Source organism: Panthera tigris, chromosome A2, assembly GCF_018350195.1.
Source record: "Panthera tigris isolate Pti1 chromosome A2, P.tigris_Pti1_mat1.1, whole genome shotgun sequence".
In the NCBI taxonomy this organism is placed as follows: Eukaryota; Metazoa; Chordata; class Mammalia; order Carnivora; family Felidae; genus Panthera; species Panthera tigris.
The window spans coordinates 73,268,903-73,294,169 of NC_056661.1; the positions used below are offsets into that span (position 1 = coordinate 73,268,903).

General features: G+C 39.9%; 1 protein-coding gene across 7 annotated transcripts in view; it reads right to left on the reverse strand.

Annotated features, from left to right (window-relative positions):
• The window catches only part of SUGCT (succinyl-CoA:glutarate-CoA transferase), a 746,174-nt gene extending 720,920 nt beyond the window's left edge, over positions 1 to 25,254 (reverse strand). For all 7 annotated transcript variants that reach the window (XM_042963790.1, XM_042963765.1, XM_042963780.1 and 4 more), the window contains exon 1: positions 25,088 to 25,254. In XM_042963790.1, coding sequence (XP_042819724.1) covers positions 25,088 to 25,187 — 100 coding nt within the window. In that variant the 5' untranslated portion in view covers positions 25,188 to 25,254. The remainder of the gene's footprint in view (positions 1 to 25,087) is intronic.
• Between the last annotated feature and the right edge of the window lie 13 nt (positions 25,255 to 25,267).

The following is a 25,267-nucleotide window of genomic DNA, read 5'->3' on the forward strand; positions in this document are numbered from 1 at the left end:
TGTCCCCCTCTCTCTCTGCCCCTCTCTCTCTCAAAAATAAACATTAAAAAAAAAAAAAAAACATTAAAGGGGCACCTGGATGGTCCAGTCGGTTAAGCCTCCAACTCTTGATTTTGGCTCAAGTCATGGTCTCACAGTTCGTGGGTTCAAGCCCTGTGTTGGGCTCTGCACTGACACCACGGAGCCTGCTTGGGAGTCTCTCTCTCTTCCCCTCACTCTGCCCCTCCCTCCCTCTCAAAATAAGTAAACTTTAAAAATACCATTTAAAAAATGTTTGTGGAGGGAAAGAAAGGACAGAAAGATGAGGAGAAAAAAAAAAATCCTCATTTTGCCACAATGCATTAATAGATTGCCATAATGGAACACAGTGAAAAAACTACAGTCCCATTGCAGCAATATTACAGGTGGGGTTTCTTGGTGCCAAGATGGATGCTGCAGTGTTTATAACCTAATCTCATATGTGACATATTATCACAGCTACCATATGCTATTAGTCACATAGGCCAACTCTGGTGCAGTATTAGGGAGTACTCCATACACAAGGGTGTATGAGGAGGTAAGGATCATTGCAGCCATCTTGGACACTGGGTAATACACTCATAGTGGTTTCAATTTGTATTGCTGTGATGACAAGTGACATTGAGCACATTTTCATATGTTTATTGGCCATTATCATACCTCTTCTAGTAAACATCTGCTTGTGGGGCATCTGGGTAGCTCAGTCAGTTGAGCATCAGACTCTTGATTTGGGCTCCAGTCATGATCTTGAGGTCTGTGAGATCAAGCCCCAAGCTGGGCTCTGTGCTGAATGTGCAGAACCTGCATGGGATTCCCCCTCTCTCCCCCTCCCCCACTCATGCTCCCTCCCCCACAAATAAGTAAATAAATAAATGTTTTAAAAATACATAAACATCTACTTGAAACTTGTGCCCATGTTTAATTCAGTTCCTTAAGGAGCCTACACAACATTGCTTCAAGCACCCTTACCATCCTTGTCACTTACACTGCAACATAAACATCAAGCTGATGAAGAGAGGCTATTGAGTTTTGCCCCCTATAAAATCAAGTTGCCTAACTTCAAATTCATTGTTACCCAACAACCTATTGCTCAACCCACCTCTTCCCAAAACAGCTATTGCAAATCTTCTCCACTCCATAAGTCTCCAAATCCCTTTCTTCTCTAGCTGCCATGTCAAATAGCTCTACTTGAAAATTCCTCTTTGGAAAAGAATTTTATCAATCCAAGAGAAAATAACTAAAAATACTGATAGTAGTCATTGACACATAAAAGTCCAGCCATATCATATCACCCGACATTGAAACTTGTCAATCAAGAAACCTTATTGTAGTGTTCTGGAGCTGCCGTAACAAAATACCATAGCCTGAGTGCCTTCAACAATAGGAATTATTTTTTCATAGTTCTAGAGACTAGAAGTCCAAGATCAAGGTATCAGCAAGTTTAGTTTCTCCTGAAACCCCTCTCCTTCATTTGCAGATGGCCACTTTCTTGCTGCCTCTTCACAGGGTCATCCCTCTTTGCACTACATCCCTGATATCTCTATGTTCTAACCTCTTCTTATAAAGACACCAACCAGTAAAGACCCACCCAAATAGCCTCATTTTAATGTAAGTATCTCTTTAAGGGAACTATCTCCAAAAACAGTCTGAGATGTGGGGGATTAGGACTTCAATGTATAAATTGAGGGGGACAAATTCAGCCCATAACAAAGCTCGACCCATGCATACAGTTTCTAATCAGCTTTTTATTTTTTTTTAATTTTTTTCTAATGTTTATTTATTTTTGAGAGAGATAGAGCATGAAAGGGAGAGGGGCAGAGAGAGAGGGAGACACAGAATCTGAAGCAGGCTCCAGGCTCTGAGCTGTCAGCACAGAGTCAGACACGGGGCTTGAACTCACGAACTGCGAGATCATGACCCGAGCCAAAGTCAGACACTAACCAAGTGAGCCACCCAGGCACCCCTCTAATCAGCTTTTTAAATGTCCATCCCCTATTGTATAAAAGAACAGTCAAAAAATCAGCAAGATATAGGGAAAACCTATATCAGGAAAGAAAGAGACCAAGGCAAACATGAAAAAGAAAGAGCAAACAGATATAAGACAGGTAAACTACATTACAATTCCATCAATATGACATTCTTGAAAAGACAAAGGATAGAGATAGAAAATAGGTAAGAGTTGGGAGAGGCTGGGAATGAAGAGAGAATGACTGCAAGTTTTGAGAGGTGAGGGAAGTGTTCTATATCGTAATTATGGTGATGGTTACATGACTCTATATGTTTGCCCAAATTCACAGGACTACACGCCAAAAAGAATTTTACTGTATGCAAGTTTTATGTCCATAAAAAATTATCAATATTATCAGAAAAATGAAGAACTTGCACCTATAAAACAGAAAAGGACACTTGTAAAAAGTATTTAGAGAATGAAAATATGATCTTGGAACTTTAAAAAATGACAGAAGAATGAAAATGTAAGAGAAAGGCAGAAAGATAAAGATAAGAAAATTACCCAGGGGCGCCTGGGTGGCTCAGTTGGCTAAGTGTCCAACTTTGACTCAAGTGACAATCTCACAGCTTGTGGGTTCAAGCCCCGCGTCGGGCTCTATGCTGATGGCTTGGAGCCTGGAGCCTGCTTCAGATTCTGTGTCTCCCTCTCTCTCTCTGCCCCTCCCCCACTCACACTCTGTCTTTCAAAAATAAATAAACATTAACAAAATTTAAAAAAAGAAAAAAGAAAATCACTCAGACAGTAGAACAAAAAGAAATGATAAAAGTGAAAAATGGAGGAGAGGGGGAAAAAAAGAATCAGCCTAGGAATTCCAATAATACAGGTTTCTCAAAGAGTGAACAGCAAAAACAGAAGAGAGAACATTAATAAATAATTCAGATCAAGATCACAGAATTGAAGGATATGATTTTGCAGACTGAAAGGGCCCTTGCAGCACCTGGGTGCTGTAGTCGGTTAAGCTTCCAACTCTTGGTTTCAGCTCAGGTCGTGATCTCAGGGTCTTGATCTCAGGGTCATGAGATCAGGTCCCTCATAGGGCTCCGTGCTGAGCATGGAGCCTGCTCGAGATACTCTCTCTCCCTCTCTGCCCCTCCCCTCTATATCTCAAAAAAAAAGGAGGGGGGCTCTGCATGCCCTGCCTAGACTTTAAAAAGACACACCCCATTTTGAAAAGATACATGCACCCTTATGTTTATTTCAGCATTATTTACAATAGCCAATATATGAAAGCAGCCCAAGTGTTCATCAATAGATGAATGGATAAAGAAGATATGATACACACACACACACACACACACACACACACACACACACACACAGAGTGGAATATTACTCAGCCTTAAAAAAGATGAGATCTTGCCATTTGCAACAACACGGATGAACTTAGAGGGTATTATGCTAAGTGAAGTAAGTCAGACAGAAAGACAAACATCACATGATTTCACTCAGAGATGAAATCTAAAAAACAAAATAAATGAATAAACAAACAAAAAGCAGAATCAGACCTATAAATACAAACTGATGGTTGCCAGAGAGGAGAGGGGGTAGGAGGATGGACAAAATGGTTGACGGGGAGTTAGAGATACAGGCTTCCAGTTATGGAATGAGTAAGTCATGGGGATAACAGGCAAAGCATAAGGACTCTAGTTAACAATATGGTAATAGCATTGCATGGTGACAGATTATAGCTACATTTGTGGTGAGGGTAGTATTAACATACAGATTTGTCAAATCACTATACTGTATACCTGAAACCAATGTAACGTGTCAAATATACTCAAATTGTTACAAATTAATTAAGTCAAATTAAATTAATAACAATAAAGACACACACCAAGAATGAATAAGTCATGGGAATGAAAGGTACAGCATAGGAGGGGTGCCTGAGTGGCTCAGTCAGTTAAACATCCAACTCTTGATTTCAGCTCAGGTCATGATCTCACTGTCAGTGCAGAGCCTGCTTGGGATTCTCTCTCTCCCCTCTCTCTCTCTGCTCCACTCCTGTGCTCTCTCTTTCAATCTCTCTCTCTCTCAAAATAAATACATAAACTTAAAAAAAAAAGGTACAGGATAGGAAAAATGATAAATGGTGTTGTAATAGCATTGTACAGTGACAGACGGTAGCTACACTTGTGGTGAATATAGCATATATTAAAGTGGTCAAATCACAATATTATATACCTGCAACTAATGTAACATTGTGTCTCAACCACAATAAAAATTTTAAAAGGTGACAAAGTGCTAGAAATTTAAAAACAAATAAATAAATTAAAAACATACACCAAGGCACATCAGTGTAAGAATTTGGAACACTAAGATTTTTTGTCTCTGCCAAAAGAAGATCTGAAAAATCTCTAAGGAGGAAACAAGCATATATAAAGGATTGGCTAACAGAATCTCATTGAACTTCTCAACAGTACTGGAAGCTAAAACATAAAAATGGAACAAAAACCTTAAAATTTTTGAAAGGAATATGTATTTCTCTTTTAAATTCTAAACCCAGTCAAGCCAGGAGTCTTGTGTGAGGGTAGAAAAAAGAAACTTTTTAATCAGAAAAATTTTACCTTCCCATCCCTTCTTGGGAAAATTATTTCTAGAGGATATGGTCCACCAAAAACAGAAAAAGAAAGAGGGGCACCTGGATGGCTCAGTCGGTTGAGTGACCAACTCTTGATTTTAGCTCCAGTCAGGATCCCAGCATCGTGAGTTCGAGCCCCATGTTGGGCTCTGTGCTGACAGAGTGGGGTCCCACTTAGGATTCTCTCTCTCCCTCTGCCCCTCCCCCGCTCATGCAAGCAAGTGCACTCTCTCTTGCTCTCCGTCTCAAAATAAATAAACAAACACTTTTTAAAAAGAAATAAGAAGAGGGGCACCTGGGTGGCTCAGTCGGTTGAGCATCCCACTTCGGCTCAGGTCATGATCTCGCAGTTCCTGAGTTCGAGCCCCACGTTGGGCTCTGTGCTGACAGCTCAGAGCCTGGACCTGCTTCGGATTCTGTGTCTCCCTTTCTCTGCCCCTTCCCTGCTCATGCTGTCTCTCTCTGCCTCTCAAAAATGAATAAATGTTAAAAAAAAATTTTTTTTAAAGAAATAAGAAGATAAGGGATCCAGAAAATGAGGGATCTAAAGGAGAAAGATGAAAGGAATCTTCAGAATGAAAGTAAAGAAAATACTAACACAATAGCTGAAATATCTTCATGGTTCAGTTGGGGGTGAATTAAGGACATATATTGAGAAAGTAAATAAAGAAGCCATACAAATATTAACACAAGGAAAAACAAAAAGGTGTGCAAGAGCAGCAATGTCATCCAAATCTGAAGAATAATTGTATAATCATAACGATGCAAATACTTGAATTCTGATCTAGCAAAATGTATGATTTGATAAGATAGAAAGTGTATGTGTAGTTGTTGGCATGGTGGTGAAAGAGAGCTAGTCTTTCTCACTACAGATAATTCCTAAAAACAAAAGCAAGAAGTAGCATTATAATTACATTACTTAGAAATTTGAAGGTAAAAGCTAAAAGAAACAGCTAAAAGAATTGACATTTGTTGTCTCTGGGAAAAAGGGGCAGAGGCATCAGAGGTTACTATTTTTCGTAATTAACCATATAGATGTGAAGTATATATAAAATATTGATTTTAAAAATTAAAAAATAAACTATAAGTTATGTTAAATTCATGAGCGACAGTTGAGGAATCATTTTGCTGTACTGCCCCCTGCAATGTTTTGATAAATATTGCACTCTGAGGCTTTCCATTTAATTATTTACACAAACTGCAGCAGCTTCAAGGGGAAATTATAGTCTATTGTCATCATTCGCAGATTCTGTATTTGAGGATTCAACTACTCACTAACTCCAAAATCAACATTTTCAGTGCTTTTGCAGTCATTTCAGGCCATGCACAGAATGCAGAAAAATTTCAGTCACTTGATGTACATGTTCCCAGCAACACTCTTCTTGTTTTGCCTTGTTAGGCCTTCTTGTCTCAGGTCTCATACTGTAAACAAGTGTCCTTAGTGTGGTGTACTTAGTGTCACATTTTCACGTTTCTGTGCTGTTTTGTTGGTGATTTCACCATTTAAAATAGCCCCCAAGTCTAAGTCGCCTGGGTGGCTCAAGTCGACTGAGCATCCGACTTCGGCTCAAGTCATGATCTCATGGTTTGTGGGTTCGAGCCCCGTGTTGGGCTCTGTGCTGATAGCTCAGAGCCTGGAGCCTGCTTCTGATTCTGTGTCTCCCTCTCTTTCTGCCCCTCCCCAGCTCGTACTCTGTCTCTCTCTCTCTCAAAAATAAAGAAAAAAAAAAATTTTTTAATAAATAAATAAATAAATAAATAAAATGGCCCCAAGAGTAGTGCTGAAGTGCTGTCTGGTGTTCTTAAGTGCAAGAAGACCATGATGAGCCCTATAGAGAAAATATGTGTTAGATAAGCTTTGTTCAGGCATGACTATAACTATATAAGTTATAATGCTCTGGCCATGGATTCAATGTTAATGAATCAACAATATATATTAAACAAGGTGACTCTAAACAGAAACACCCATAATACAACATTATGTGTATTAACTGGTAGACAAAAATGTGTGACCAAAGACTTGCAGGAACTTAATCCTATATTTCCCCCAGGAGCAATGGTTCAGTATTCACTAATTTGGTGTTCACAGTTTATAGAACAAAACTACTTCTAATAACGAGAATTAACTGTATAAAAGAGGCAAGAGAAAGATCAGCACTACCTCAACCAGAAAGCCCTGACCAGCCTTGGGAAGCTTTCAAACAAACCTGAGTGCCATCATCAAAACACAGTTTGGAAGGGTGGGCCACAGGGGAAGAAAAGGTAAAGAAGATTTGATAAATTGATTCTAAAATTCATCTTGATGAGTATATGATCAAGAATAGCCTAGAAAAAAATTTCTGTGGGGAGAAGAATATTTAGCCTACAAGGTAAAAATAAAAGTGTAATTTTTAAAATAAGATATTAACATATGAACAAAGAAACAGCCACACACAGAAATGAAAAATTATTACACAACAAAGAAGAAATCTCAAATCAGTGGGAAAATGATAAATATTTAAGAAACAGTGTTAGGAAAATTGACTATCCATATAGAAAAGAAGACGTGTGATCTACACTTAAGTTCTAAGATCTAAATACAAATAAAATTTAAAGTAAATAAAACCAGTAAAGCAAGAATGTTTGAGAAACTTTGAGAAAAGTTCTTCTCTATCTAAAAAAAATTTTTGAAATTAAAACATCATCAAAGTTGACAGTTCTGACTACATAAAATTTTAAACTCAGTACAATGAAAGATACCATGATTAAACTTAAAAGATAAATAACATACTGGAAGAATGGAAATATTTGCAATAAAAATAAAAGACAAAGGTTTTTATTACATATAAAATACTGTTAGAAATCAGTAAGAAAGAAAGAAAGGAAAAATTAGAAATATACACAGTCAATTCACAGATAAATAAAAATTTCTAGTATGCGTAACAAAAGACATTCATAGCAATTTCATCTACAATGAAAAGATGAAAGTTATAATAATAATAATATTTTTCTCACCAGATTGGCAAATATTTATAATACCCAATATTGGCAAGGGGGTGATGAAATGGGCACATTCATACACATAAATCACTAACAACTTTGTAGGGCATAAAAATTTTAAATGTTAGGGGCACCTGGTTGGCTCAGTCGGTTAAGCATCCAACTTCAGCTTAGATCATGATCTCGTGGTCTGCAAGTTCGAGTCCTACATCAAGCTCTGTGCTGTCATGACATTTCAGAGCCTGCAGAACCTGTTTCAGATTCTGTGTCTCCCTCTCTCTCTCTGTCCCTCCCCCACTCACACTCTGTCTCTTTCTCTCTCTCTCTCTCTCAAAAAATAAATAAAAACATTAAAAAATTTTTTTAAATGTTAATATCCTCATACTAGGTTTTCCTGTTGTTGGCATTTAATTCACAAAACAATTCCACAAGTATGCCTAGACATGGGTAAAAAAAATGTTCATTGCAGAACCTTTTTGTTTTGATTTTCAGCTGTACTTCAAATGTTTTTCAATCAACATTGTTAAAAATAATTTACATATAATAAATTATACAATTAATTAAGTTTTGACAGATATATATACTTGTGCAGTCACCTCCACAATCAATAGAACTCTCCATCCCCTGAAAGTTTCTTCCTGTGAAAGAAGATTCTTCCTTTGCAAACTACCTCTCCCTCCACTCTCAGCCTTAGGCAACCAATGATCTGCTTTCTGTTACTAAAATGTAGTTTGCATTTTCTAGAATTTTATGTAAATGAAATCACTTAATAGAGACTCTTGTATGTCTGGCTTCTTTCATAAAGCATTATAATTTTGAGATTCATTCACGTTGTTGCATTTTTATAAGTGAGTAGTATTCTACTATATGGATATACCACATTTGTTATGCATTCAGCTGTTGATGGACATTGAGTTGGTTCCAGTTTTAGGCTACAATGAATCAAACTGCTATGAACATTCATGTACAAGTCTTTGTATGAACATGTTTTAATTTTTCTTGGGTAAATACCTAGTGAAACGGCTGGGTAATATGCTAAGTGTATCTTTAACTTTCTAAGAAACAGCCAAACAGATCTTCCAAGTGGTTGTAAAACAGTGCATGTGAGTTCTAGATGCTTCACATCCTCGCAACACTGGAAATTGCTGTTATTTTCAAAGTTAGTCATTCTAATGAGTAGATATTTCTTGTTGTGGTTTTAATTTGCATTTCCCTGATGAATAATGATATTGCACATCTTTTCGTGTAATAATTGGCCATTCATACATCTTCTTATGAACTGCCCCACTATGTTTAATAGTGAAGCAAAATAGGGGCACCTGGATGGCTCACTTGGCTGAGCGACTGAATCTTGATTTCAGCTCAGGTCATGATCTCAGGGTCAAGCTCTCCAGTCGCTGGGTGAGGAGCCTGCTTAACATTCTCTCTCTCTCTCTCTCTCTCTCTCTCTCTCTCTCTCTCTCTCTTTCGCTGTGCCTCTCCCCTGCTCACACACTCTTACTAAAATTTTAAAGAAATGAAAATACTGAAGCAAAATATTCAAAACAATGCAAAAATCCACCAACAGGTGAAATGTTAAATAAGCACTGGCACATTCATACAACAGATTCTCATATAAATATTTTTAAAAATGAAACAAGGGTGCCTGAGTGGCTCAGTTGGTTAAGCATCCAACTTTGGCTCAGGTCATGATCTCACAGTTCGTAGGTTCGAGTCCTGACTGGACTCTGTGCCGACAGCTCAGAGCCTGGAGCCTGCTTCAGATTGTGTGTCTCCCTCTCTCTCTACCCCTTCCCGACTCACACACTGTCTGTCTGTCTGTCTGTCTCTCTCTCTCTCTCAAAAATAAATAAACATTAAAGAAAATTTAAAGGGAGCCTGAGTGGCTCAGTTGGTTGGGCGTGTGACTCTTAATTTCAGATCAGGTCATGATTTCACATTTCATGAGTTCAAGCCCCACACCAGACTCTGCACACACAGCACAGAGCCTGTTTGGGATTCTCTCACTCTCCCTCTCTTTCTGCCCCTTCCCCACTTGTGATCTAAATAGATAAATAAATAAATAAATAAATAAATAAATAAATAAATAAACAAACAAACTTTTTTTAATTTAAAAAAAAAGAAAAAAAAATGAAACAGACTTACATATCCTAACACGAAAAGTGGACCAGCACATATATTTCTTTTTTTTTTTAAGTTAATTTATCTTGAGAGAGAGAACGTGCACATGAGCAGGATGTGGGGGAGGGGCAAAGACAAGAGAGGGAGAGAGAGAATCCCAAGCAAGTTTTGCACTGTCAGCACAGAGCCTGACACAGGGCTTGACCTCACCAACCATAAGATCATGACCTGAGTCAAATCAAGAATTGGATGCTTAACCGATTGAGCCACTCAGTCACTGAGCCAGGTGCCACAACCAAGATATATTTCTAGTTAAAAAATAAAATCAAGTTATAGAATAAAATGCATAATATTATCCTATTTTATAAATATACATAATAGCATTAATAATATATGTTGGTAGTTGTAGAAGCATTCATGAAATTTTATCAGGGATTAAATCTTGGGAAAAGAAGTTATGGAGAACTTTTACCAGCTAAGTTTTATTTTTCTGTAATTTTGTTTAATTTTGATTATGTTTCTAATCAGCAAAAAAAAAAGAAAAAGAAAAAACATACAGAATAAACAAAAACATTGGAAAAACATTTTCAAGAATAAAAACATAGAAAAAGACCTCAAATATGAGAGGATAGTTTGACATCATTAGGAATGATGGTCTTCTGTTCTCAAATCTCTTTTTAGGGCCCCTGTTTTATTTCAAATGATGCATAAGATACGTTTAGGAATCTCTTCATCCCATAAATCTCGTTTCATTACAAATCTATTAAGAGAAGTCTATATTTCACTACAATGCCATCTCACAGCCATAAAAATTAGTAAATTTTGTTTAATGAAGCAAAAACTTTTATTTATTTTTAATTTTTATTTATTTGAGAGAGAGAGAGAGAGAGAGAGAGAGAGTGTGTGTGTGTGTGTGTGTGTGTGTGTGTGTGTGTGTGTGAGGGAAAGGCAGAGAGGGAGACAGAGAATCCCAAGCAAGGCTTTGCACTGTCAGCGCAGAGCCCAACATGGGGATCAAACCCCTGAAACGTGAGATCATGACCTGACCCGAAATCAAGAGTCAGACACTTAACCAACTGAGCCACCCAGGCACTTCAATGAAGCAAAAACTTTTTTTTTTTAATATAATTTATTGTCAAGTTAGCTAACATACAGTATATCAATGGCTTCGGGGGTAGATTCCCGTGATTCATCGCTTACATACAACACCCTGTGCTCATCCCAACAAGTGCCCTCCTCAATGCCCATCATCCATTTTCCCCTCTCCCCCACCCCACCCCCATCAACCCTCAGTTTGTCCTCTGTATTTAAGAGTCTCTTATGGTTTGCCTCCCTCTCTGTTTGAAACAATTTTTTCCCTTTCCCTTCCCCCCTGGTCTTCTGTTAAGTTTCTCAAATTCCACATATGAGTGAAAACATATGATATCTGTCCTTCTCTGACCGACTTACTTCATTCAGCATAATACCTTCCAGTTCCATCCACATTGTTGCAAATGGCAAGATTTCATTCTTTCTCATTGCCAAGTAGTATTCCATTGTATATATAGACCACAAAAACTTTTAAACTGAATTCATTTCATATCAGGCAACAGAATTTTGTATTGTCTGAGAAGACACCCAGAAAGGACTTCTGGAACACACTGAAGTCAAAATTAATAAATGAGCTTTCAATAGTAAAGAGCATGAACTTTGGAGACTGACTGGATTCAATTCCCTGCTCCAGTACTTGCTACCTTATGACCTTCAAAGTAACTTCACGTCTCTGAGCTTCAGTTTCCTCATGTGAAACACCTAAATCATAGAGTTTGCAATATTACATGAAATGTTGTGTGTAAAGTGCTCAGAAAACTTCTTGGCATATAGTAAAGGCTTACTAAAAGTTTACTTTTGTCATTATTATCACTATCATATATGTATTACACAGTCACACCACCTATTAAAGTAAATAACTTATTTTAGATTGGAAAATAAGAAAAGAAAAACACACAATTATTTTAAGGTACAGAAAAAAATATGACTCTCAACACTCTATACTTAAGAAGGATATCTACATCCACATTTTGGCAGTTTGTGAAAGACAAGAATAAGTTAGATGGGAGTAAAGGGTGATTATAGGAGGAAAAACAGTTGAAAAGGGCAACAGTTGTTAATTTTCTGTGATATATCAAGCAGTTTGTATATCGCTCTATTTATTTAGCCTCTAGGATGGAAAGCTATTATAAGAATACAACCGAGCAATCATGCAAAGAAGTATAATTGTAATGAAGGAGCCATCAATTCCCTGCTTGCTAGAGCTGTTTCTAAGACTCCCCTGGTATGTGGCCCTAAGGTTTCCAGGACACAAATAAACTTGAGCAGCATGAGAGTAGACATAATTGACAGATACCCAGCTAAGTGGCTCATCTGTGTGACAGCAATCATGGCATCCCTCCCCACCGTACTAGCCAACATTAAGAAAAAAAAAAAAAAAAAGGCGAAGTCATAAAACAAACTGATCAAATAGAATATGTAATATACATTAAAAGGATTTTTTTAATTTGATATTTTACAGAGAACTTAACTACCAGAACTTAGGAGTGAGAAAGCAGAAGATGGACATTTTTTTCAAAGCATGTTCTCTTAATCTGCTGAAGCTTTATTTAAAATAGTTAGCATGATGTTTTCTTTCTGGCATGTGTTAGAAGTCTTGAAAAAATCTCTGTTACTAATGATATAGTTTCACAGGTAATTTTAGGAGTTTAGAGTACTTCAAAAATTAGTATCCACCGGAAGACATTCCAGGGAAAGTAGAATTTCTGAGTTGTAAAAAGGTAGTGTGGGAGTGATACTCAAGTTATGAGCCAACCATACCACTTAGAGACAACCAGAAAATAGATGGGTAATAACTTAGAATAATTGGGGTGCCTGGGTGGCTCAGTCAGTTAAAGCATCTGACTTCGGCTCAGGTCATGATCTCACAGTTCATGAGTTTGGGCCCCGCATCGGGCTCTGTGCTGACAGCTCAGAGCCTGGAACCTGCTTTGGATTCTGTGTCTCCCTCTCTTTCCGCCCCTCCCTCCCTCCCTCTCTCTCTTTCAAAAAATAAATAAACCTTAAAAAATTTTAAAAAATAACTTAGAATAATTTATAATCTACCTCCTATTGACACCAGTTTCCTACCAACTGCCCTTCACCTATAAGAATGCAGCTATTATTACTGTGGGATTTGCAATCAAACAGGTTTTATAACTGTCGGATGCCACTATTTTAATGAAAACTTGAGAAGTTTATAGGAAGAACCATGGCCTCTGATCAGAAAGAGGGCTTCTGAATCATGAGTAAAGCGTGCCACAACCAAAATACACGTCAGTGCTAATTCCAAATCCCTCTGCTCCTCCACACTTCCAGCTTTCTCTTGCAGTGAGATTGGGCTCAAATGCCTGGGGTCTGGCCAATGAAATGGATAGATGGAAGTAACTTAAGCCAATTCAGTACAGACCCTTAAAAACATCCCATGAAGGAGCACCTGGGTGGCTTAGTCGGCTAAGCGACCAACTCTTGATTTCAGCTCAGGTCATGATCTCACGGTTTGTGAGATAGAGTCCAGCATCAGGCTCTGCGCTGACAGCATGGAACCTGCTTGGGATCTTTGGTCTCCCTCTGTCTCTGCCCTTCCCCGGTTCATGCATGTGCACACACACACTCTCGCTCTCTCTCAAAATAAATAAATAATTTTTTTTAATCCCATGAAATCCTCCAGGTTTCTCTTCTACTGCAGCAACCCTGGAGGCTGCAAGTTTCACATAGTGAAGACAGACACGCAAGAAAGATGTTTTTATTGTATTAAAGCCAATGAGATGGTGGGCTAATTTGTACTGCAGCACAACCAAGCCTATCCTGACCACTTGAGATGCCAAGCATTGAAGGAAGAAAAATAGTAGCCTCTAAGCAATTTCACGGCAAGAAAGCTAACAAGTGATAAGTCCATTTCAGGGGTAGATTGTTTTACTGTCCCTTTAGCAGCAGTCTTCAAACTGAGATGTGTGAAAACTTTCTTAAGAGATACATGAATCATTTTTAAAAAATCAATTTCCAGGTTTTCAACTTCCATACATACATTTTTTTAATTTTTTAAATGTTTATTCATTTTTGAGAGACAGAGACAGAGAGAAAGAGACACACAGAGAGACAGAGAGGAGCAAAGAGGACAGGGAGACACAGAATCCAAAGCAGTCTCCAGGATCCAAGCTGTCAGCACAGAGCCAGACACGTGGCTCGAACCCAAGAACCGCAAGATCATGACCTGAGCTGAAGTCAGATACTTAACCAACTAAGCCACCCAGGCGCCCCTCAACTTCCATATGTATTCTTGCCTAAAGTTGATTAGCCAGTGAATAAGCCTTCTTTCATGATAACCGTTCTCCCCACTAGGCTAAAGAAAAGCATATTCCTCACACATCCCAGATCTTAACTCTCACTTTAGTTCATATTATAAAATGTATTTAAGTGATAAAAATTTTTGGTTATAAAGTCTTTAACTCTAGATTGATTTATAAAGTCTATAAATTGGTAGCTTTCCAGCCTTCCACATACGAATCTTTAGTAGTGGTCTAACTCCTAAATAACTTGTAAACAATATCTTGCATATAAGTTGATACTTAAAGGAAAACAAAGACCATGCTTCCAAATACAGAGGCAGGCCTTATGGTGGCCTAGCTGTGTTCATGATACAAACTCTTTAGTACTGTTAATACCAATTATCAAATTGTCCATGAGAAAGGTAGTACTAATATACGCTGGCACCAGCAGTGTATGAAAATAGTGTTCTCCGCCATCTTCCATAACACTGAATATGATCTCTTGGCTTTGTAGGATTTTTATTTACTTGTTGCAAATTTGAAAATTAAAAATGTGCATGTCATTGTCATTTTAATTTGCATTTATTTAATGACTTCTGAAAGTGAAGAGTTTTTCGTAACTGCTCTTGTTTCACATCTTCCCTTATAAATTATTCTTATAAATTCTCTTATAAATTATTTTGTTTGCCCCATATTGCTTAGGCAGAATTTTCTTATTATTAATTTTTATGGACTCTTTATGCAGTAAGAATATTAACCTTTTATCATTAGTATTTAATAAAAGTAACTTTTCCCTACCTTCAGTTTGCTTTTTGAGTAATTTTGGAATTTTACTTTCAAAAAAATCATTTTACTTTCCACCTTTGGTATTTATTGTTTCAGAATTCCTCAAGACTACCCATACTTCCAATGATTTGCTAAAAGGATTCACAGGATTCGGCATATAGCTGTTTCTGTGACATTACAGCAAAATGATACATGACAAAATCAGCAAGGGAAAAAGACAGGCACAGTCTGGAAAAATCCATGTACAGGCCTCTTATGTTCTCTCCCTTCTGTGAGGGGCCACACAATGCATGCTTCTTTCTCCAGAAACAAAAAAAATACAGTAACATGTCCAAAGCTTCTGCTCAGGGAAGTGTATTACAAACTCAGAATCTAAGGTTTTCACTGAGCACTATCCACATAGACATGCTCTGTTTACCATGTACCAAAATTCCAGACTCAGAGGAAAAGCAGGTTAACCATAAAAGACATGGATTGTACAAACCATCTAGGCACCTTTATTAATTAGGTTCAAGTGCCAAGTTCCCAGATGCCATCCAAGGGCTAATTGAAAACAGTTCTTCTAAAGGCTTTCTAAAGGCCTGAGGCCTGCTATGTTAATGATTTTCTGCACAGGTACCATGTTATCCCAATCCCAGATTACATAAATGTTCGTGTACAGGTAGGTTTCCCATTTAAAAAGCTTTTATTTTCCTATTTAAAGGTTTAAGCTACCTAAGGCTTATTTTTTCTATTTAAATATTAATAGTTGCTTCTTAGATAAGAAATTAATCTTGCTTTCTATTTTTCTAAACACTTCAGGTTTTCTACAAATTTTATTGTTTTTATAACTGGAAAATATACAAGAATATGACTTCCAGTGAAATAAAAATTTTATTTTTTAATTTTAAAATAAAAATTTGTGGGGCACCTATGTGGCTCAGTTGGTAAAGCATCTAACTCTTGATTTCGACTTCAGGTCATGATTACAGTTAGTGAGATCAAGTACCGCATCGGGCTCGGTGCTGAGTGTGGAGCTCAGCTTAGGATTCTCTCTTTCCCTCTCTCCCTCTCAAAATAAATAAATGAACATTAAAAAAAATAATAATAAAATAAATATCTGTCTCAAAAACAATATTTATACTCTTACATATCCCTTCATATTGAAGTACTCTGTCAGCAACTTTATTCTCAAAGAAAATTTTTATTTAAGTGTGAGTTAACGCTTTAACATCTGTGTTAACACCTGAGTAAAGAATATTAGTCTACAAAGAAGTAAATGTGTGGGGCACCTGTGTGGCTCAGTCAGTTAGGCATCTGACTTCGGCTCAGGTCATGATCTCACCGTTTGCAAGTTCAAGCCCCTCATCGGGCTCTGTACTGACAGCTCAGAGCCTACGGCTCAGATCCTGGAGCCTGCTTCAGAGTCTGTGCCTCATTCTCTCTCGGCCCCTCCCCTGCTCACACTCTGTCTCTGTCTCTCTCAAAAATAAATAAACATAAAAAAAAATTTTTTTAAAGAAGTAAATATGTATAAAACAATTCACCTGTGCTTGACTACCACAGACAATGCATACATGCTTAGAGTTAAAAAGAAGATGATTAACAGTAACCTTTGGCTCTCAGATGTGGAGGCCCTTTTTACACAAACAGGTTTGAGCAATGATGGAATGCAGAAAGGGCCACAGTGACCACCTGGCTGAACACAGGCCCATCAGTGACCCACCCGGAAATACCTATAATTCCTAACTGACCAGTGGGCTACTTATAACCAGACAGTTACCAAAAAAGGTAAAATTTCATACCTCACCTCCACTCCTTACAAGCAGCCCCCTCCCACTGTCTCATCGCAGACAGCCTCTCCTCTGCTGTCCTGCCCTCAGCTCCCATTCCATGTGTTCAGTAAACTTCTATCTCCTTTGTTCTGCTTCAGGTGAATTCTTCCACCTCAGGGGCCACTGGCTTCCACCCAATCATCACCCCACATTTGAGGGCCCCCATCTGATCAAGAGACCCCCCCATTTAGGAGGCACCACATTTGGTGCCCCCTCCACCCACATTTGGGGGAACCCTGCACGAGGAGCCCTGCCGGTCTGGGACTCTCCTCAAATTCTCTTGGGAATCTCTCAGGACTTTCCCTGGGTGAACCAGCTCTACTGCTCTTTGGGGACCTGATGGCCTCCGTCAGGGGTTACTCCTCATACAGGATTCAAAGCCCCAGGGAGAACCAGCCTGACGCCCTTGCCAGAAAGGGTGAGGGATTTCCCCTTTTGCCCTCCAGAGGGGAATCCCTCCCTCCCGCTCCTTTCTCTTTTCGACCCTTCAACAGTCTAACCCCTAGTACTCCTCAGATAACTGAAGGCCTTTGGCCAGGGCGGCTCTCCAGTGTGGTCTGAAGGTCTGAGGGGGAAAGCTAGGATTGTCCGAGCCTGGGAGAGTGAAGGACCTCTTTTCTCTGCTCTCTCATTCTGTCTCCTGAGGTCTGTTCCCAAAGTCTGACACAACTGGCAGGTTGCCCAGTCTGAATCCCCACACACTATGGACTGCATTGGGACCCTTTCCTGACACTGGCTGACTCTGAGCCGCTGCTTCTTTTGGCCTCCACCCTTTTCCTCTGTTCCTGCAGATCCAGCTGCCATCTTGATCTGTGGGCAAACATGTTCCCACGCATCTGCATGGGTCTGACCCAGTCTGGCCAAACCGGTGTCTGGCTCTCCCTGTCGCCAGGGGACACCCCACCAGGAAGTGCCATGCCATTTGCTGCAACCTCTTGGTAATACACACCAACACGGTGGGATACCCCAAGAGTTGGTCACCCTGTATTTGCCATGACTCCTCTCCATGGTGGGACACCACCTGAAGAGTCCATCCCCTCCTATTAGGTCTGGTCCTTTTTCAGGTCAGCCCGACGCCCTGACTAAAATCCAGACCATGAGTCCAAACTCCATTGTCTTTGTCAGGACACCCCTTTGGGAATCAGTAGCTGGTCTTTCCGACGATGGGACCTCTTCTCTTCCTTCTGACTCACTCTTGGGCTGTGTTCTTTTTTTTTTTTTTTTTTTTTTTTTTAATTTTTTTTTTAACGTTTATTTATTTTTGGGACAGAGAGAGACAGAGCATGAACGGGGGAGGGGCAGAGAGAGAGGGAGACACAGAATCAGAAGCAGGCTCCAGGCTCTGAGCCATTAGCCCAGAGCCTGACGCGGGGCTCGAACTCACGGGCCGTGAGATCGTGACCTGAGCTGAAGTCGGACGCTCAACCGACTGAGCCACCCAGGCGCCCCTGGGCTGTGTTCTTAAAAGCAGGAACAAATTGGATCCACAAGGCCTGATGTTTCTGGGCCTTAGTACAAACCCCCTGATTAAGAGGTATGGCCCTTCCACAGAACGCTTTCGTATAATACTTTTTTCAGCTTGACCTCCTTTGCTAGAACTCTTCCAAATGGTTAGAAGTCCCATATCTTCCGACATCTTGGTCGGTTTCATGGCCCTAAATCAGCACCTTGACATAAGAGCCATTTGCAGAATGTGTTTGGCCAATAGCCAGTCGCTGCCTGACATATTGGATGCTGATTGCCTCACTGTGCTTCCTGCTAATAGATATGGGGGCTTCTCCCTCATTCATTTCCCAAGTTAATGGCTATGATAATTTGGAGCCAACTGTCTCTGGTTAATCTATCTTTGAGGGGGACTTTAAGAAATATTCCCAAGCAGCTGCAGAAACTCCCTTTGTTTTGGGAAAGTTTCCTGTCTTCTCCCACCCCATGCGAACTGCCTACATTTTCATCTGATGACAGGAAAACATGGCATCTGCAAATCTGTCCAAATTGAGAAGCCAAGCATTAGGACTGGGGAGTCCTTTTTCTCTGCCTTCTAGTGGCACCTCACCTCTTCTGCCTCCACCTCCTCCTGTTTCTGCACCACTTTGGGTTCAGCCTACCTAACTGGTTCCTATAGCATCCTCAGTGCCTCCAGCACCATTGGCTCCTCCTTCTATCCTTGCAGAGCCTGGATCCTGCTTCAGATTCTGTCGACCTCTCTCTGCCCCTCCCCTGTTCATGCTCTGTGTCTCTCATTCTCTTTAAAATAAATAAACATTAAAAAAAAATACTTTCTGGGGCGCCTGGGTGGCTTGGTCAGTTAAGCATCCGACTTCGGCTCAGGTCATGATCTCACGGTCCGTGAGTTTGAGCCCCACGTCGGGCTCTGTGCTGACCGCTCAGAGCCTGGAGCCTGTTTCAGATTCTGTGTCTCCCTTTCTCTCTGCCCCTCCCCTGTTCATGCTCTGTCTCTCTCTATCTCAAAAATAAATAAACGTTAAAAAAAAATACTTTCTAAGGTTCTAACAAACTTCTCCAGGTTTAAAACTGTAAACTGAAATTTCTGACTAATTCGGCTTGTTTGCTTGGTATGTTATATTCTGGTAGAAAGTTGTCACTCAAAATTCCTATTATTAAAGTATTTTGTGTCACAGAAAAAAACGAATTTTCTGTGTAGAAGCCAAGAGCACCCTTTTGGACTTAGACCACCCACTTCAGAGTTCCTCACCGGTGCCCCAGGTAAAAACTGACATGGGGACAAACTGATTGACTTTAAAGTGCACCCAGGTGAAACATAATTCAGTATTTAAACTAATTGAAACTTTTATTCTACCAAGATTTACTGAAGGCCAAATAAGCTCATGTTATTCCTGTTTCAATTTGTTAGCAAAAACATGACTTAAAATAATGGTGAATTTTGTTTGTCTCAAAATTTTCATAGGTTAAGATAGCTTTAAAAGACTTTGGTAACCTGAAATTGTAAAGTTCCGCTTAGATGATAAATGGGATTGAATTCGTTGGACTTCTAGGTCTTTTCCAAATAAGATAAAATATTAACACATTGATTACTAAACATGAGTTTTATCTGGTTTTGACTTCTTATTTCAGAAAAACTAAGAATATTTGGGTACGTCGGAAAACATGCTTTGTGCTTAATTGATTCATAAATTTGCGATCCAAAGAATCTTGGTGCAACAGTTCACAGCTCACAATTGGTTACTGCTTAGTTTTCACTGGAGACTAAGGTTGCTAAGAGTTTACACTTCTGCTTTTCTCTCTGTTAAAAACACAAAGTTTCCTTGGATTGTTCATCGGCTCTTGATAAGAAAATGTAAACAAAGTTGTTTTCTCTTTTCTTTGCCCCGAAAAACCAGTTTCTATGTTTTGTCTTTATCAGGTCTTTAATGATCCATAATCCTATTTAGGCATGTGCTTTAAAACTTTCTAAGGTTTTAGAGGTGCCTGGGTGGTTCAGTCAGTTAAGCATCCAACTTAGGCTCAGGTCATGATCTCACAGGTTGTGAGTTCGAGCCCCGAATTGGGCTCTGTGCTGACAGCTCAGCTGGAGCCTACTTAGGATTCTGCGTCTCCCTCTCTCTTTCTGCCCCTCCCCTGCTCACGCTCTGTCTCTGTCTCTCTCAAAAATAAATAAACATTAAAAAAATAAATAAAAACTTTCTAAAGTTTTAACAAACTTCCCCAGGATTTAAAATTGTAAACTGAAGTCTGTGACTAATTCAGCTTGTTTACTTGATATGTTATATTCTGGGATAAGGACATCACTCAATATTCTGATTATTAAACTGTTTTGTGTCACAGACATAACCAAGTTTTCATGCCAATTGCATCATAATGAACTCTCACCAGATTGTTAACAATGTCTTTGTGATTTATATTGTTCTGATGCTCTTGCAAAATGAATTTTGTCTTCAAGGAGATTTATAAAAAGGGCTTTTGACAAATACAGGTATTTGACATCTTTAAGATCATAAAACTGAAATGGGTAAGAACCTCCAGAACTAACTAAAAAGCTGCATTCTAACTGAACGAGAATTAGTAACATGAAACTAAGTGAATTGGGGAAAATTATTACAGTTTTTGTAACTCTTGTTTGAAACATTGCTGGTTCTGTAATGTTTGCTCTTCCAGATTAAGGAAACTTTCTCTTAAGATATCTATGACTTACAGAAATGTGGTATTCATTTGTAAACAAATTGAAGTATTTAATTTTTCTCTCTATCTGAACCCTTTGAAGTTCAAAAAGTCTCAGTGAGTATCCTTTCTTCCATGGTAATCATAGTCATTTGCATTAAGTTCAATAAGAATCTGTTCTCCTTTTAACAGGAAACCATTGGAAACACTAGTTCTTTTACCAAGGTTTAGACTGGAATGCCATATCTGAGAAAGACATGCATAGACTCAGATGACCAGGCAGCTTTAAGGAACTGAGGTTGACTTTATGAAACACGGAGTCATAAAGTCCCTTGGAAATGTTGGCCTGATACCCTGCTTACAGAGTTCCCAGCAGCCTTACCAGGTGAGTAAAGAATGTCACTTCCTGGCAGGTGCAGGAACCTCAGGATACTTTGGGGACCTCGAAGAGGAAATCGCCCAAATCTATACGTATTGGAGGTATGTCTGATGACAAGTATTTGGCTTGGCTTCTGGCCTAGAGAGGCTACTAACAGTTCAATTGAGATTCCTCATGAAAAGTTCCAGCGAAGCAGATTTTAAAACATCTATAAGGCCAAATGCTATTCTTCCTGGGCTTGCATAAATAATTAGGCCAAGGGGCGCCTGGGTGGTTCAGTCAGTTAAGCATCTGACTCTTGGTTTCAGCTCAGGTCATGATATTAGGTATGTATATCTAATATGTCAAGGCATTGTAAGACAGCCAGTTGGTTAGGCCTATACATACAGGGGTTGAACCACAGGAAAGATCCCCAAAAGTATAAATCTGGGAGTATATTTATTATAGCTGCCCAATTGCCACCTTTCCCTGAGAAAGGCAGAAAAAAGTTAATCTTCCTAATGTAAGCAAATTTTCCTTAGGAAGAAAAGGGAAGGTCTCTGAGTTCTTACCCTTTGGAATGTAAATAAATGTCTCAGGGAGAGAAGATTAACTTTACAGAGGGAAAGATTAATTTTACAGCTTTACAATCTCAATCCTGAATGTCTCCAAGGCTCAGAGTTTTATACCTCTTTGAAATAGAAACATAAACTTCCTGGGAATTCTCTAACAATCTAATCTCTTAACAATCATTTAACTTCCAAACCTTGCCCTTTAATCCAGGTTCTGGTTTTCTTGACTTAGAAAGCCGTGATCACGCAGAAAAATGAATATATACACTTCTTGGTAATACACAGTAAAACAAGCCAAAATATTCAATATTTTCAGCCCTTGTTAATATCTGACACCTCCTAAAATACTGGCTTTCGCACTCTTTCTAGAGAGCCCTGGGAATTCCTCAGAGGTGCCTCAGATGCCTCTTTTCAGGGGAGCATTTAGAGGTGCATAGTGAGCAGGGCTCTGAAACCCCAATTCCTGCTTCAAGCACAGCCCATATGCTCTCATATTTGGGGTTTCCAATTATGTTTTTTAAAGATAAGACTCTACAAAAAAACAAAACAAAACAAAAACTTGAAATCCACTGGAAGAAAAAAAAAAAAACACTGAAAAATCTTAAGCAACCTAAATAAAAATCCTGTCTTACAGAAACAGACATGGTTCCATTGACATTTTCGCTTAAATTTCCTTGGCTTGGTACTCTTACTTGCATTAATGTGAAACTTATAAAATACACAACACCATAAAATTAACCAATTATTTCTGGGGCTCCTCATATTGTTCACAGGTACTCAGAAAGTTCTTGATGTTCTGTCTGTTGATGTCCTATGTACACAATGCCACTTGAAAAAAGACACTAAGTGTCTTCCATGAAAGCACCAACCTATCCAGTACCCAATTTTCTAATGTTGATACTCCCTAAACAGGGCTGCAATTCTTTTTTTTTGGCGGGGGGGGGGGGGGGGGGGGGGGGGGGGGGGGGGGAGGGAACCAAACCTCTGTTGCTCACAAAATAAGAAGTGCCCTTTTCTCTCCACAGGACTCAGACTTCAGGGGGGCAACTACCATACTCTCATATCTATCATCCCAGTTCTTCACTTTTTTACTTCTCCTTCCCCTCATCTCTCTCCCCCTGAACTCACCACCATACATTCAATACAAACAGATGCCTCAGACGGACCAGTTCAGGCACCCACATTGCAATTCCCATGCTAACACCTGAGAAGATTGTAGCTACACTTATAAAAAATCAGTATTAAGGCTATACCTACTAATCTCTAAATCCAAAACAATATGCTACACAGCATTTTCAAAATTTTACATGTTTATTTATCTATTGCAGTTTCCAAAGCACAGACTAATAGTCAATTCATATATCTTTACGTAGGAAAAAAAATCTCCTGGAATTCAAGAAGCCTGAGTTCTAGTCGCACCTCTGTTTGTTATGTGAACTTAAGCAAGTCAACTTGACTTCTCTTGGGCTATTTCTCATCTCTAAAAAGGCAAATGGCCTATGCTCAGAAGTGATCCAAATGGAATATGGAGTTTTCATATAATTAAGAACTCTCCCACAATCCTCATATGTATCTGCAAACCTGGTGAAGGGTACATTGTCATGTATAATCTACCTGTCAAACATTCTGCACTGTATTTCTTTCCTTTACTCATCTATTTTTTTTAAATTTATTTATTTATTTATTTATTTATTTATTTATTTATTTATTTTGAAAGAAAAAAGAGAGAGCGGGCTTGCATGTATGCATGAGGGAGACGGGCAGAAAGGAGAGAGAATCCCACGCAGGCTCAGTGCTGTTAGCACAGAGCCTGACACAGGGCAGGGTCCCACGAACTGTGAGATCATGACCTGAGCCAAAACCAAGGGTCAGAGGCTTAACTGAATGAGCCACCCAGGCACTCCTCCCACCCCATTTCTAATGCAATTGCATATGTGTAGAAGATAGCAAGACACCGCTACAGGGAAGATCGTTCTAAAAGTGTAAGCCAAGTAAAAAGACAACATACGGTATTTTAATCAATTCTGCAAATCATTTGCCAGTTATAAAAAAATTAATAAAGGTAATTTTGGCCTCCAACACCCTCATTTTTCTGCTTCTCTCCCCAGAAAAGTAGATTGGTTAATTTTACACGACAGGTATCACTGATGATGTCGTGACCGACCCAATCGTTTATTCAATAAATACCTGACTGCTCAATTACCAGGCATTAAGCTAAGCACCACAGACAAGGCACAAAAGTTAAATTTTTGGCCAAGATAGAAATACACAATAAAGTAGATAATCTGGGTCCTCACGCCTTCATTGCGTCACAAGGCCTTGATGGCATTATCCTGCCCCGATCGATTCTACAACTTGGGTCTAAAGGACAAATTTGGTGAACAGAACTTGCTCAGAATAAATAACAAAAAAAAAAAAAAAAAAAAAAAAAAACAACCATTTGTGTCTCCACTTCTCAAGAGGGATGGAAGCTGAGAAGACAGCACGCTCTTCAGCTAGCCATGTCACCGAGCAGTGACACTGAGCAGTGACAAGAGAGGCAGTGAGGAGTGACAGCTGCAAGGCGTACAGCCTGGAAAGCAGAGGTCCCCGCTACCCGTTAGGCTGTGATTTAATGAGTCCTAAAGTTCCTTAAGATTCTGTTTCCTGCGAGCTGATTTCAAGAGTCATGGTGGACTATCATTCCCAAATTCTGAGGGAGTAAAGAAAGTTCTTTAAAACGGTAGTCAATTTAAACTACATTTTCTAAACAAAATTCTGGGACAGGTGTCTGGTACAAAAGCGTGTTTTATTATACAGTAGGTGTCGTTCCTGAATTAGCACATTCGTCTTTATAACCAACAGTTCGTGAAACAGTCAAGATTTTAAAAGCTTCGGTCAAAGTTTGCTCTCTGAAAATCAGCATCTGCCTCGGAGCCGCCTCCCTAACCCGCTTCCAGTTAACAAGAACAAGGAAGGGGCTGAAGTCCGATATGAGTTACCACAGGCTCTCCCCCAAGTTATGCAGAGATGTATTCTGAAATCCTTTCTGAAATGCGGCTGGGTGTACCTTTTTAAAGTTACTTAAACTCGGGGGACACAGGGAAGGGGTAAGGGGCAGAGGCGAGGTGTCCGCCCAGTACGATCGCGCAGAGGCGAACTCTCGGGCCCTCGGCCGGGAAGCCGGGCAGGTGACCCCGGGGCGGCTGCGGGCGCGGGGCCAAGCCGGCCGCGGGGCCAACGAGTGAGGGCCCCGGGAGATGGGAGAGGCCAAAGGGCGGGCTGCGGGGACAGGAGACACTTCAGGAAAGCGCGGGCGCTCTCTCCATGGCGCCGCCCGAAGGGGAGACAGGGGCTGGGTTCCCCTTCGCCGCCCGGACCGCGTCTCGGAGGGTACCTGACTGCGGGCGGCCGGTCCACAGCCCCCTCCCGCCGCCCGGGCCGAAGAGAAGGCGGGTTCTCCGCAGAGCCGCAACCTTCGCCAGCGTCGCCAGCATCGCGCGCCTCTCGGTTAGCCTAGGACCCTGCGTGAGGAAAGAGCACAGCGCGCGCGCCGTTCGCCGCCACTGGGGGCGCC